Consider the following 14,932-nt stretch of genomic DNA (forward strand, 5'->3'; position numbering starts at 1 on the left):
AATGGGGGAAGGATCAGGGAAACTCTGGTACTGGTGTTGGGGGTTATTGAGCAAGGGATTGCACCACATGTTGGGGTCAAGGGAGGGTTTGAACCTGCATTATGGGTGGAGGTGGGGTGGGGGTACGTAAAGAGGACAGGGATTGGAAAGCAGCAGCGATCAAAAAATGCTGGAAACATTCAGCAGGTCAAGCAGCATTTGTGGAAAGAGAAACAGTTAACATTTCAGTCTGGATCCTTCATCAGAGCTGAGAAAGAGATAAGATTAGTTTTAGCTAGTAGAGAAGGTGGGGAGGGATGATTAGAACAAAGGAAATATCTTTGATAGTAGAGATCAGCATTGAGTTTGGGATGTGGAGTAGATTACAGGGTTATGAGAATATAGATCATGGGACTGCCTGGGGAATCTGGGCTTTTAAGCTAAATGCAGCAGGTGGATGGGGCTAGGATTTTGGGTAAGTACATCATCTGCCTGCAGGCATTCCTGTTCGCTTCATGTATCGGTAAGACCATGATGTTCTGGGAATGCCCAGCTGCAGCCATGCTTGTTGTAGTTCAAGAAAGATTGTAGCATTGGGATTTATGCCATTTCATTCATTCCTGATATCAAAGATGGTATTGGTGTTGCATTCAACTGCATGGTCTAATTTCCCCAAAGAGCACAAAATGACATAGCAGTGGTCATTATCAAGGAAAAATCCATTCTCCATTGCATACTAGTATAAAAATTCTACTTTGTAATTAAATTTCCAGGCAGATGTATTCAAGGCTTCAAAGCATCCTCATTACCCATTATAATTTCTCTAGTCTCTACCTTTTAGAACCCTTGCTTTGCCATCCTCTGCTTTTTTTTTTACATGCTTGTAGAAACTCTTACAATCTTTTGTTTTACACATTCCCTGCTTGTTAATTCTCACATTCCATCTTTTTTGCCTTCAATTTTTGATTCACTGCTGTCAATTTGCTGGTGTGACCCTGAGCTTCCAGTTGACCGCGACTTTAATTCATCGTCCTGCTTTCATTTCTGATCTCTGTCTATGGTCTCCTGCACTGTTACAGTGAGGCCTAACGCAAGGTTGTGGAGCAACACTTCATCCTTTGTCTGGGCATGTGCAGCCTTCAGGATTCAATGTAGACTTCTCCACCTTTGGGTAACTTGGTCTTTCTTTCTGTCTATATGAAAACGGGCCATTTCTGCTTCTCTTCATCTTGGCTCAGTTTTTCTTTTTTTGTTTATATAGTCTGACCTACTGGGATATCCTACAATCTTACTATGGCAACACAATGCATAGACTCAGGGGCTTAATCTGATTTTAACTGCTACTTAATTGCCATGTTAAGTCATTTGGTCTCATCCTATCAAAGATATTTCCTTTGTTCTAATCATCCCTCCCCACCTTCTCTACAATCTAAAACTAATCTTATCTCTTTCTCAGCTCTGATGAAGGATCCCAGACTGAAATGTTAACTGTTTCTCTTTCCACAAAATGCTGCTTGACCTGCTGAATGTTTCCAGCATTTTTTGTCTTTGCTTCAGCTTTCCAGCAGCTGCAGTTACTGGATTTTCATTTGATTCATTCTTGCTGGAATCTAAAATTCTCCCAATCCTCAGTTTTACTGTTTTTCTTGGCAACATTATAATCCTCCATCTAAAATTATATGTAAGCATTTCAACAGATGGATCACTTCTAGTTTTATTTCCCAATGGAGAATATATTGAGAGTTATAAAGTATCTCTTTGCCATTTGTTTATCTTCTGTCATACCCTTTTAATCTAATTTCCCAATTATTTTGGCCCAATTTCCCTATAGTTGCCTGTAAAAAGATTAACACTCCAGTTTCAGACATAAATATTGGCATTCTCAAGCTCCTTGTAAAGTTCTTTACTATAATCTTGCAATCCAGAGAGCTCAATCCAAGGTCATGAGATTTCTGAGATGCAGGATTGCCCTATGAGTAGTGATTAAACAGAATGGGCCTATAATCTCCTAATTTTAGAAGAATCGGAGGTGATCTCACTCAAATATAAACACCTTGCAGCATTTGACAGGGTGCATGGAGGGATAATTTCTTTCCTCCAGAGTGTCCAGAACCAGCAGGCACAATCCTAAAATGAGGAGTCAGCCATTCTGAACTGACATGAGAATAAATGTCTTTGCCCAGCAGTTAGGGAACTTTTGGATTTGAGAGAGCTGTGGAGGCTCAGTCATTGAGTAAATTCAAGATAATAATTAGCAGATTTTTGGATATTAAGAAAATTAAGGGAAATGGGGTTAGCAAAGTGCTGAAGTTAAAAATCAGCCATGATTTTATTGAATGGTGGAGCGGGTGTGAGGTCATGCTCCTGCTGCTATTGCTTAGGTTATTATCATCCTTCCCTGATGGATTAGTTTGAGATTAATCACTTGGGATCTTTTATCATTAGATTACTAATGAAATGTCTTGTTACACAATAGATGATTCCCAAGAGATTCCAGGATACATTGTTTAAGACAAAGTGCTCCAAGCTACCTTTCCCAATTTGATGTGCCTTATCTAGAATAATTGTGTGATTTCTCCAGTTTTGTAATCAGTATCAGTAATAGGCCCAAATTAAAGGCCTCAATTATAAAAACAAATTAATGTGATTTGAATTAGAGGTGGCCTAATATTTAAAACAATACATTGACATGAGATATCTATTATGTTAATGACTTTTGAAATGTTCCTAACCAGATAGTTTGGAAACTAAGCCTGTTTTAATACCTTTGATAAGGTATTTTAAAATCCTTTGACATTCGTTATGTTTTCAGAGATACAATTACGAGCATAATTGGGAATAATTTGTAATTGAAAATGTTGATCTGACCTTTGATGTTTTATCATTTGCTATAAATGAACCTTAACTGAGTGAATCCTATTTGGGATGATTCAAACTCCATAAACTGTGAATTGGCTAATTAGTAATGGACTTTACATGAACCGACTCCATGGTTTGAGCCTTTAGATGATGGGAAATTCCTCTACCGATATCCCTGTCTTATAGGGGCAATGTCAGAGTCAGGTGTAGATTCTTGTGACTATCTCCAAAAGTTTGTTTTTACAGTATACTGTCAGAGTTGACCAGACCTGCTATCTTTCCAATCATCAGATGCTGGTTTGTTTGCTGCTCATTAATATTCCTAATAAACATTAACTTTGATCAATAGCCTCTTGCATTATTTGGACAAACGCCATAAACGTACACTACCTAGACCTCGTACTGTCCCTGGCTATGAGACATCTTGATAGGGTTTTAATACAGTTGCTCTTGAATCAACCAAGAAGTATACAAGGTTTACTTTATATCTTTTCCTGCAGTGATTTGTTAAACATTGAACATGCCAAACTGAGGAAAAAAAATGTAATGTATTCACCTAAAGCAGCAAAGCTAATAGGAGCACCTTAATCTGTACACATAATTGTGAATCACATTGTATTTTGCATGTTGGCTGATTTAAATGATGTAATTGGGTTTTTGTTTGTAAAAGTAACCTTTCCACCTACAAAGATAAGAAAAATGTTCTGCAATAATGAACAAAACGTGACATCATACTTAATTGTAGCCATAAAATTCGTCGAATTAGGGAGTGGCTTCCAAGAATTAGAAAAGGTTATTGAACAGCAATCTTTTTGATTCTTGATGTAGGTACCAGGTGATCAGCAACAATATCATCGTGGAAATGAAGTCACCTATGTACAGAACAGCCTGGGGCACAGCCTGTCAAGCCCCATAGAGGTATGAGTTATCAGTTTTACAAGCATGTCCAAACAAGGCTATAATTGCCTTGTCATTTTTTTATTTTGCTGTATAAATTTTAAAATGGTAGAGCGGTGGATTTAATCTCATTCACTTACTGATGATTATGGACCTGTACAGATTGGATGGGTTATACCTGAACTCGAGGGGGACCAATATCCTTGCAGGCAAGTTTGCTAGTGTGGTTTGGGAGGGTTTAAACTAGTTTGCAAGGGGGATGGGAACCGGAGGGATAGGTCAGTGGAAGAAATGCATGGAGTAAAGCCAGATCTAACATATAGAGAGGCTTTGAGGAAGGAGAAGCAGAGTATAGGGTATAAAAGTAGTAAGGCGGATGGGCTAAAGTGCATTTACTTAAATGCAAGAAGCATCAGGAATAAGGGTGATGAACTGAGAGCTTGGATAAATACATGGAGTGGAACTGTGATATTGTGGCTCTTGCAGAGACTTGGCTGTCACCAGGGCAGGAATGGAGACTGAATATTCCTGGATTTCAGTGTTTTAAAAGGGATACGGAGGGGGGAGGAGAGGAGGAGGGGTGGCGTTACTGGTCAGGGATACTATTACAGCTGCATAAAGGGTGGATAATGTAGCAGGATCCTCTCTAGAGTCGGTATGGGTGGAAGTTAGGAACCAGAAAGGAGCAGTTACTCTACTGGGAGTATTCTATAGGCCCCCTGGCAGCAGCAAGGATACTGAGGAGCAGATTGGGAGGCAGATTTTGGAAAGGTGCAAAAATAACAGGGTTGTTATGGGAGACTTCAACTTCCCAAATGTTGATTGGCACCTGCTTAGTACCAAAGGTTTAGACAGGGCAGAGTTTGCTAAGTGTGTCCAGGACGGATTCCTGTCACGGTATGGTGACAGGCCGACTAGAGAGGATGCCATATTAGATCTCATATTAGGTAATGAACTAGGTCAGGTGACAGATCTATCAGTGGGTGAGCATTTGGGGGACAGTGACCACTGCTCCCTAACCTTTAGCATTGTCATGGACAAGGATAGGAGCAAAGAGCACAGGAAAATATTAAATTGGGGAAGGGCAAATTATGAGGCTATAAGGCTAGATCTTGCGAGTGTGAATTGGGATGACATTTTTGAAGGGAAATGTACATGGAGATGTGGTCGTTGTTCAGGGATCTCTTGCAGGATGTTAGGGATAAATTTGTTCCAGTGAGGCAGAGAAAGAATGGCAGGGTGAGGGAACCATGGTTGATGAGAGGTGAAACATCTAGTTAGGAGGAAGAAGGCAGCATACATAGGGTTTAGGCAGCAAGGATCAGATAGGTCTCTTGAGGAATATAGGGTAGCAAGGAAGGAACTTAAGAAGGGGCTGAGGAGAGCAAGAAGGGGACATGAAAAGGCCTTGGCGAGTAGGGTTAAGAAAAACTCCAAGGCATTTTTCACTTATGTGAAGAGCAGAAGGATGACGGGAGTAAAGGTAGGACCGATTAGGGATAAAGCTGGAAAGATGTGTCTGGAAGCTGTGGAAGTGGGTGAGGTTCTCAATGAATACTTCTCTTCAGTATTCACCAAGGAGAGGGGCCTTGATGATGCTGAGGACAGTGTTCGTAAGGTTAATGTTCTGGAGCATGTAGATATCTAGAGAGAGGATGTGTTGGAGCTGTTAGAAAATATTAGGACAGATAAGTCCCCGGGTCCTGATGGAATATTCCCCAGGCTGCTCCATGAGACGAGGGAGGAGATTGCTGAGCCTTTGGCTAGGATCTTTGAGTCCTCGCTGTCCACGGGAATGGTACCAGAGGATTGGAGGGTGGCAAATGTTGTCCTCTTATTCAAGAAAGGTAGTAGAGATAGGCCAGGGAATTATAGACCAGTAAGCCTTACATCTGTAGTGGGCAAGCTGTTGGGAAGGATTCTTAGAGATAGGATCTATGGGCATTTAGAGAATCATGGTCTGATCAGGGACAGCCAGCATGGCTTTGTGAAGGGCAGATCATGTCTCATAAGCCTGATAGTGTTCTTTGAGGAGGTGACCAGACAGATTGATGAGGGTACTGCAATAGATGTGGTCTACATGGATTTTAGTAAGGCATTTGACAAGGTTCTACATGGTAGGCTTCTTCAGAAGGTTAGAGGGCATGGGATCCAGGGAAGCTTGGCCATGTGGATTCAGAATTGTCTTGCCTGTAGAAAGCAGAGGGTTGTGGTGGAGGGAGTGCATTCGGATTGGAGGGCTGTGACTAGTGGTGTCCCACAAGGATCGGTTCTGGGACGTCTGCTTTTCGTGATTTTTATTAATGACTTGGATGAAGGGGTAGAAGGGTGGGTTGGCAATTTTGCAGATGACACAAAGGTTGGTGGTGTTGTGGACAGTGTAGAGCATTGTCAAAGATTGCAGAGGGATATTGATAGGATGCAGAGCTGGGCTGAGAAGTGGCAGATGGAGTTCAATCTGGAGAAGTGTGAGGTGGTACTCTTTGGAAAGACAAACTCCAAGGCAGAGTACAAAGTTAATGGCAGGATTCTTGGTAGTGTGGAGGAGCAGAGGGATCTGGGGGTTCATATCCACAGGTCCCTGAAAGTTGCCTCACAGGTGGATAGGGTAATTAAGAAAGCCTATGGGGTGTTAGCTTTCATAAGTCGAGGGATCGAGTTTAAGAGCCGCGAGATAATGATGCAGCTCTGTAAAACTCTGGTTAGACCACACTTGGAGTACTGTGTCCATTTCTGGTCACCTCATTATAGGAAGGATGTGGAAGCATCGGAAAGGGTGCAAAGGAGATTTACCAGGATGCTGCCTGGTTTAGAGAGTATGGATTATGAGGAGAGACTAAGGGAGCTTAGGGCTTTACTCTTTGGAGAGAAGGAGGAATGAGAGGAGACATGATCGAGGTGTACAAAATATTAAGAGGAATAGATAGAGTGGTAGGCCAGCACCTCTTTCCCAGGGCACCAATGCTCAATACAAGAGGGCATGGCTTTAAAGTAATGGGTGGGAAGTTCAAGGGAGATATCAGAGGAAGATTTTTTTTACCCAGAGAGTGGTTGGGGCATGGAATGCGCTGCCTGGGACGGTGGTGGAGGCAGGTACATTGGTCAAATTCAGGAGATTACTAGGTAAGCAAATGGAAGAATTTAAAATAGAGGGATATGTGGGAGGAAGGGGTTAGATAGTCTTAGGCGAGGTTTAAAGGTCGGCACAACATTGTGGGCTGAAAGGCCTGTATTGTGCCATGACAAACTGAAGTTAAGTCTGCCTTGTAACCATGCTTATTTATCTTAGTTTGGTATAATCTATTGAGGAGATAAATCCTTTGAAAATTTGGTGTTTATTTTGCAAAACTAGGTGTGTTTATTATCGTGGAATCTTTAGACAGTTGCTTGCTTTGCAGAGTGGTTATTACCACGGTAGTGAGGCAAATAACTTCAGGATATGAGCCACAGCTACTAAGAGTGGAATTATGTGGGTCAGTTCTGCATGCATGATGTTTTGTTCACAGGAGGGAACTGATAGCAGCATCACTTTCTCATTACATAACCAAGTCTCATATTCTACAGAGCTCTTAAAAGCTTCATGGTGAAGTGGTATAATGCAGAGCATAATATTTAAATAGTCATACATCTCCTGGAGAAGTCCTGTAGACTAGCTATTATATTCTTGGGAATGATTTCCAAGTGTGAATCCAGAAGTATATAACCAATGCAAATCAAAATTGCTTTCCATTGATATGAAATTATAGAAGCAGTTAAGTCTTGTACCAGCCTCTGTGCCTGTTCATTTGTTTGGAAAATGAAGATATGTTTCGTAGTCATTGCTAGTTGGAGTCTTCTACTTCTTCCCCTTACAAAAAGTAAAGGGAGCAAATAGGAAGCCGAATTTTGTTTTCCCTTTGCCATTTACTGATTTACCTATTACTCCTGCTAAGTAAGAATATAAGATATTGGAGCAAGAGTAGGCCATGAATACAAGCATTAATATCAGAAAGAGGAGCAAGACTAGGCCATTCGATCCCCTGTGTCTGCTCCATCATTAAATAAGATTGTGGCTTATCTTTAACCTCAGTACTTCTTTACTGCACAAATCCTTTATTCCTCGATTCCTTTGATATTGAATTATTTATCAATTTCTATTTTGAATATTCTGTGTCTGAGCCTTGGCAGCCCTGCAGAAAATTTCAAAGGTTCATTATCCCTTCGGTGAAGAAATTTCTTCTCATCTCTTTTTCCAAATGGCTTTCTCTGTTTTATGAGACAATGGCCCCTGGTTCTAGAAGCGCTAGAGAGGGAAAACGTTATCTCCGTATACACCCTGTCAAACCCCATAAGAAATTTGAACATTTCAGTGAGATAACCTATTGTTCTAAATTTAAGAGATTACTGGCTAAATCTGCTTAATCTGTTCTCATTCAAACTTGCTTCTCAAGCCTACTCCACTGTTTTAGATGATCATAATTATTTTGCTCCTTGGCCTCAATTCCACTTTCATGCCCCAAACCCTTTGAGCTGAGATAAATTGAACATAACAAAACCAACAACAGCGAGGTTCCTTTGAATACTAATGGATTCACTGAAGTTGTAGTTCATTGTTAGGACACACCGTATAAGTGAAACATCATTGAAGTTTGATTTTCTTTAACAATTTTTTTTATTATACAGCGGACCTAAATATTTATTCTAAGAACTTTTAAAACCTTTTAATCCAGAAATCAATAAGCATGAAATCATGAATAGGCTGTGACTATTGACCATGTGAATGCACACCACTGCATTGTCGCTTTGAGAGAACGCTGTTGAACTCATCATACTATATATCTACATTAAAGATAGACTAAAAATTAGCTTTAACTAACATAGGTTCTTAAGAAAAATGTTGAACCATTAAGTCAATTCATTCAAAACCATGATTATGTTCCAAATTACACTGTCATAAATGCATGAGACAAGGCAATTTAATTCATTGAAGCATGTTCATAATAGTTGTGAAGATGTGGTCAGCATATTCATGTGAAGTGATTTAGGATATATTGAGTCATGAGGGTGCAGTGTGAATGAAACCTTCCTTTCTCATTTAAATTTTTTAAAATTATGTGATGTGGCATGCTTTGTGCATGCCTGGGTTGATGAAGCCTTTCCTTGCTATGCTTAGGACGTGGAGATTGGTTTAGGGTTGGTGTGCTTTTTAAAAAAAAAAGGTGGCACAGTGGTTCCAAAGAGCCAGGTTTCATCCTGACCTGTCTGTGTGAAGTTTGCACATTCTCCCTGTGACCTCATGGTTTCCTCTGGACGCTCCGGTTTCCTCTGGACGCTCCAGTTTCCTCTCACGTCCCAAAGACGTGTGGATTGGTAAGTTTATTGGCCTCTCTAAATTGCCTGTAGTGTGTACGTGAGTAGTAGAATCTGGGGAGAGTTAATGGGAATGTGGGATTCATGTAGGATTACTGTAAAAATGTGGTTGATAGTCAACATAGATTCGGTTAGCCAAGTGGCCTGTTTCCATGCCGTATCTCTCTAGTGTTATATGAAATGGTTTTACTTCATAAATGTATAAATCTAAATTTCCATTTGTTTTTGACACAGATACAAAACAGGCAGCATCAATATGTACTGTCCCAAAGCTTGAAAGGAATAAATGTCCCCAAAGATTCTGAAGTCATAGTACATAAGACCTACTTGACAGTTGATCCAGTTCCTTCTATACAGGTACGAGTTAATGCAAATAATTATTAATTTTAAATAACCATGCCAGGGCATAAATTACTCATATTTTTATATTCTCTTAGAAATTAAAGAATGAGTAAAATGGAATAATTAATTCCACCAGTGCTTCAACGTTTCACAATAAAGTTGAATTATTAGATTCATTTGTGCTCATTCTTGACCTGGCTAGCCTTTTTTCAGATGTCCCCCTTACTATACTGACTCATCCTGGAGCCTGTAGGCTGACTGAGCTTTAGTGAGCTTGAAGCCATTACAACATAGGATTTTTGTTTCTACCAGCTAATCTGTATCTCTACTGAGTCTGATTTTGGAGTTGCTTTTCTTTCCCAGGGAAAATATGAATGAAAGTTTTTTTTTGTCTGAACAAAATCAATTTGTCTACAATACCCAGAGTGCAACATCCTGTGATTCAAATCAAGTTGGTTGCAGCTGGTGTTTCCAAGGGAACTACTGGTATTCAGCCCCTGATAGGAAAGTATGTCCTGGATTCATTAGTCTGCCATGAGTTGAGTGACAGATGCTGATGCATATGTTACTTCTCTCCATCACTGGACTTGACACGATCAAATGGGGGAGTCGGATCATGCCGGGATTCTCTAGCATTATATCAGAGAATTTGTCTCTGTGATGCTATACTGGTGAGACCTGATGTAGAGTTGGACCCCCCTTTCATTTGAAAAGGGATTTTTGACCCAGAGATTTGATGTTTTAGTGTTATTTATTTATTTATTTACTTGTTTTCTTCTAAAAAAAAATGTTTAGTTTTTAATGCATCTCCCATTTATGTATGACAGATATCTTAAAAACTCTTACAAAGTCTCCCAGACCTTGATCGGGGTCAAGGCTTTGAGCCTTGCCCTGTGTTCAGGACATTATGGAATTAGGGCCTCAATACCTCAGCTGAGGGCTGGTTTCTGCTGAGGATTTTGCTACACTTTTTGTCTTTGGGGTTGGAAGGGTACAGCTAACACCTACAAACTCCACCCACCACCCCCCCCCCCCCCAACTCCCTATCTGACCACCAAACAAGCTATTGAAACGGGGTACCAGGTAGTGTACTGTCAATGAAGAAAATGTACCAATGATTGCACTGGACAAGCCAACATCTGAAAGTGGCTGGTGCCTCACTTTTATGCCTATCTTTTACCACCTTTTGGTTGCACTGGAATCTTAGGTCAAAACCTTCTTAACCACAAAATATACTTTAAATATTAAGTGGCTGTCATCCACAATTGCAAGGGTCAATTTCTAAAACCATCTTGTGATGATTCCTCAAGGCACTTGACTCTGTTCATAGGTATGCAACAACACTAAGGACTTTCAATCCTATCAGAACGTTGGAAACTCGCAAACCCACTGGGAAAATGTCAAATATAATGAACGCCACGCAAGAAATGTGCGAAGTCCTGTGCAGGTACCGTTTACAACACTACTTTCCAATGTTTTTCAAGTTCAAAGCATTTTTCAAGTTTAAAGAATTTAAAGGAATACTTTTTACATTTGCAATTCTGCTAAGAATAATAGAGGCCCCCATTGATTATCTCAGTGTTAGAGAACTAATTTATGCTGACTAAAAGTTGCAGTAGTGAATGGAATAACTTGTAGATAGCTGATTGGATTTACTGTGTAATAACTTTGGATTTTATTTGGCAGGGTGGATTTGGGCTTTCTATTCTTGATTCAAATTTGCATTAAACTTTTACAGAATGAAACATTTTAATTCATGGAAGAAAAACATGCACACCTTGTATATGGGCAATGTTTTGCGATTTGTGGTTTATTCATTTGTCCATTATAGTCATTGCAGGCGTATATAGAATAAAATTATTTATTTTGATAAACACACCACATATGCTGTCCTCTAGTATACTGTATACAATGCAGGTGTGGGGGTGGTGGGCAAATTGAGTTCTGCAATATGGAGATTTAACTTCTTCAGATTTGTAAACATTTATGCTTAATTTTGTGAAAATGGCTAGCAAGAATGACTTAATTTTAGTTTTGATATGAATGACCCAAGCAGGAATTTTCTATTAATGACAATTTTAATATTTTGTTAATTTCTTTGTCAAATATTATTATTTGTAATTCGCTTTGAAATGGGACAGCAAATTCATTTTTGTAGACGCTAAAAATGTCAACAACTTGAGGATCAAAGTTAAGTGAATTAATCAATTGTTAAATGAGAAAATTGATGCTGAGCTCTTGAGATCAATTGAGAATTGCCTAGGAATGAAAAATTAAATCTGAACTGGTGTTTTGTGCATTGCAGCTTCTGGGCTCTCCAAATGAGCACATCAGGTCTCGGAGTGCACAAAGCTCTGTCACGTCCCAGGACTATGACATACACTCCGATGAACCCCATGTGAGGCACTCTGGAGGACGGAGTCCTGTACCAGCCAGAGTCCGCAGTCCTCAAACAAGCCAGGTACTGCAGTTACTTTTGAGATTTATAGTTATGCATTTGTTTTACTAAATCATTATTAGATACTTAAAAATTGCATTAAACTGTTTCCATGCATTGTAAAAAAAATTTGCTTTCTTTCAAAATTAAATCCAAAATATAGTAAAAGGACACTTGAAGCAGTTTGCTATTCAATGTATGCTTGGAGGGAAATATTTGAAGTGGCCTTTTATACCTTGTTTCAAAGAGGGAATTTAGAGGATGGGTTTTGTGCAGATTGTCCTGTTTGGAGATAGATGAAATTTAAAGTATAGAGTAGATTGCATTATTGAATTTGTGCAGTTAAACAACTTTAGCTTGTAAGGCAGTTTTGGTAATGCATTGCTAAAGTCTGTTTGCACTCAAGGTAGTGAGATAAATAATTTGTAACTGTCATTTATTCAGAACAATATCAAATTATATCCAGAATGAAACCACCTCGCTGTTGAGAATTGTAATTGGATTTGCCATCCCCCAACAGCACAACTGGTGTAACCTCATTAGAATGGGTTTTGACATTATCCTTGTAAAATACTAAAAATTCTGCTTGTAATTCTCCCATTGAGGTGCTTATTTATACATGAAGTGTATTATATATATTTAGGGCTTTCCTAATGACATGGTAAAGATTTCCAGGTGAGCTGAAGTAAATGTCCCTTGAATTTTGCGTTTGCATCTTGAAAGTATTAAGACTAAGAATTAGGATTGGCTTGGAGATTGGACTCCTGTGTTTTCACACACCCTAAAATTAGGTCAAATAAGAACAATGACGTAAAGAGTTTTAAAAAACACGAAGTTATGAAGTGTGCAGCATTTGGTGTTCAGATAGGCTTGATGACATAATTGAACATATGTAATGAAACATTAACTTTCTTTATAAAATACTGCTGAATTCTATTCAAATTTTTTAAATGAAAACTGCCATTTTTGGAAAAAGGAAGATGAATTTTTTTTTCTCAAAATTCTATATTGTATAGAAAAATACATTAGGCTATACCTGCAACAAGAAGTCACAGTCCTCCAGAGTCTGACAAAAGGGGAGAGGAGACTGATGTAGAATTGTATAAGAAGATGAAGTATGCCATACCTTCCGTCAATCTGATGCCCCATTCAGCAGGATGATGGCTGATCCTATGCCTCATTCCCTTCGCACTGGATCCCCGTAGCCTTTGAAACCCTGAGAGTTTAAAAAAAAAATCTATTGATCCCATTCTTGAATATAATGTGACCAAGGATCCACAGCCCTATATGCTAGAGAATCCCAATACAACCCACCAAGAGAAGAGATTTTTCCTTCCCTCATTTATAAAAGGTTGACTCTTATCATGTAACCATCTCTTACTTGTAAATTCTCCAGCTAGAGGAAGCAGTCCCTCAGCATAAATCCGAACCTTTGGCATTTCAGTAAGATCAGCTCTTATTCTAATAGTTCAGTAAGTATAGGCCAACTCTCCTAATCTCTAGGAAACACTAGTACATCCCTGAACAACCCCGTCAAATATTAATCAAGTAAATATATGCTGCTCTATCTCAAGTCAAATATATCCTTGTATGAGTGTGATAACCAGAATTGCTCTCGACTGTGATCTCATCAAAGTCCTGTACAGAGCCAGAAAGACTATTTCACTATTGTATATCGGGAAACATGCAGGTTGTCAGGTTAATTGGCCACTGTAATTTGCTCCTAGTTTAGAGATGAATGGTAGAATGTGGGAAGAATAAGACTGATTAGGGTAAGATGGTTGCCCGACGGCAGGCATGTAGTGGTGGGCCAAAAGGCTTGTTTCTGTGCTGTATCTCTCCGTGAATCTAACTGTCCTGCAGTAAAGTCAAATAGTGTGTTTGCTATCCTAAGTGCTTGCTTTGCCTGCATATTTACTTTCTGCAGTTCTTGAACCAGCATTACACCAACTGGTTTCTTAGTAAATAATCTTTATTTCTATGCTTCCTCCCAGAGTGAATAATCTTGCATATTCCCACATTATACTCCATTTTACTGATCAACCACATGGAAGGTTTCAGAAATAACAGGAAGAATTATGCAAAATGATTACAGTCCCTGAGAGTATCATTTGTGACTTTGATAAGGGACATCTCAGTTCATTTGGGGGTGGGGTGGGGGGGAAGTGGTGGAAAGACTGGATTGGAAGGATTCAACTAGAGTTGTGGAGAATATGGACATGGAGTTTGGTGGTAGCAATACAAGAACTTTGGAAGGTGAAAGTGCGGTAGAAGATAGTGCTGTAGTTAATGAGGGCTTAGTCTAGGAAAGGATATTTTGCAAGAGATGTTGTATATGTTGCTTAAAAACAGTTGAAGTTCAAATGCCTCCAGTGTCAAAGCTGGCCTATTTTTAATTGTTTTTCCATTTAGTCTGTTAAGTTTAGTGACTGGATGTAAAGTGAGGTGATTATTCTGCCTGTGCTTTTGGCATGATTAAATACCAAGTTGGGCTGCAGGCTGGTGAAAAAGCCTAAGGTTGATAGTGTGACTCCAGTTCAAAGAAGGTGGTTGAGTTTGTGAAAATGTAGCTAAAGTCTTCTCTTGTAACTGTAGTTAAGATGTTGATGTCATGACCCAATTTACACATTAATTGCATACAATGATTTTGTGCTGAACCAACTGTAAGTGATGCAAATAATGTGATTTCACAACACTTGTTGATCTGCAGATTATTCTACACAAGCATAGATTCATACATGGATGCCAGTCTCTAAGGATCTGTTGAAATATCTGTTGAGCTGAACATGATTTCAGTTGCACCAGAATTGTAATTGGCTTTCAACAAATCCACCCAAAATAATTGATGATCATATGTCATTCTTGGCTTTCCAGTAATTTAAGATAAGTTGGCTCTTCAACTGGCAGTGACTTTATTCCTGACTTTATTCACGTGAAGTGTTTCATTCAGAAACCATGCTTCTCACACAACTTGTTGGGCAGGAGTATCTGATCACATATCTTTGGCAAGATGATGAAATATGAAGTTTTGTTTATTTAGTTAAGTTTTAATAAAAACTTTCAGGAGAC

General features: G+C 39.2%; 1 protein-coding gene across 1 annotated transcript in view; it reads left to right on the forward strand.

The window, feature by feature from the left end:
• The window catches only part of pof1b (POF1B actin binding protein), a 73,903-nt gene that overhangs the window by 18,482 nt on the left and 40,489 nt on the right, over positions 1 to 14,932 (forward strand). Inside the window, exons 2-5 of the mRNA XM_052021348.1 lie at positions 3,667 to 3,756; positions 9,319 to 9,441; positions 10,757 to 10,873; positions 11,732 to 11,887. Coding sequence (XP_051877308.1) covers positions 3,667 to 3,756; positions 9,319 to 9,441; positions 10,757 to 10,873; positions 11,732 to 11,887 — 486 coding nt within the window. The remainder of the gene's footprint in view (positions 1 to 3,666; positions 3,757 to 9,318; positions 9,442 to 10,756; positions 10,874 to 11,731; positions 11,888 to 14,932) is intronic.

Source organism: Pristis pectinata, chromosome 8 (genome assembly GCF_009764475.1).
Source record: "Pristis pectinata isolate sPriPec2 chromosome 8, sPriPec2.1.pri, whole genome shotgun sequence".
NCBI classification, from domain to species: domain Eukaryota; kingdom Metazoa; phylum Chordata; class Chondrichthyes; order Rhinopristiformes; family Pristidae; genus Pristis; species Pristis pectinata.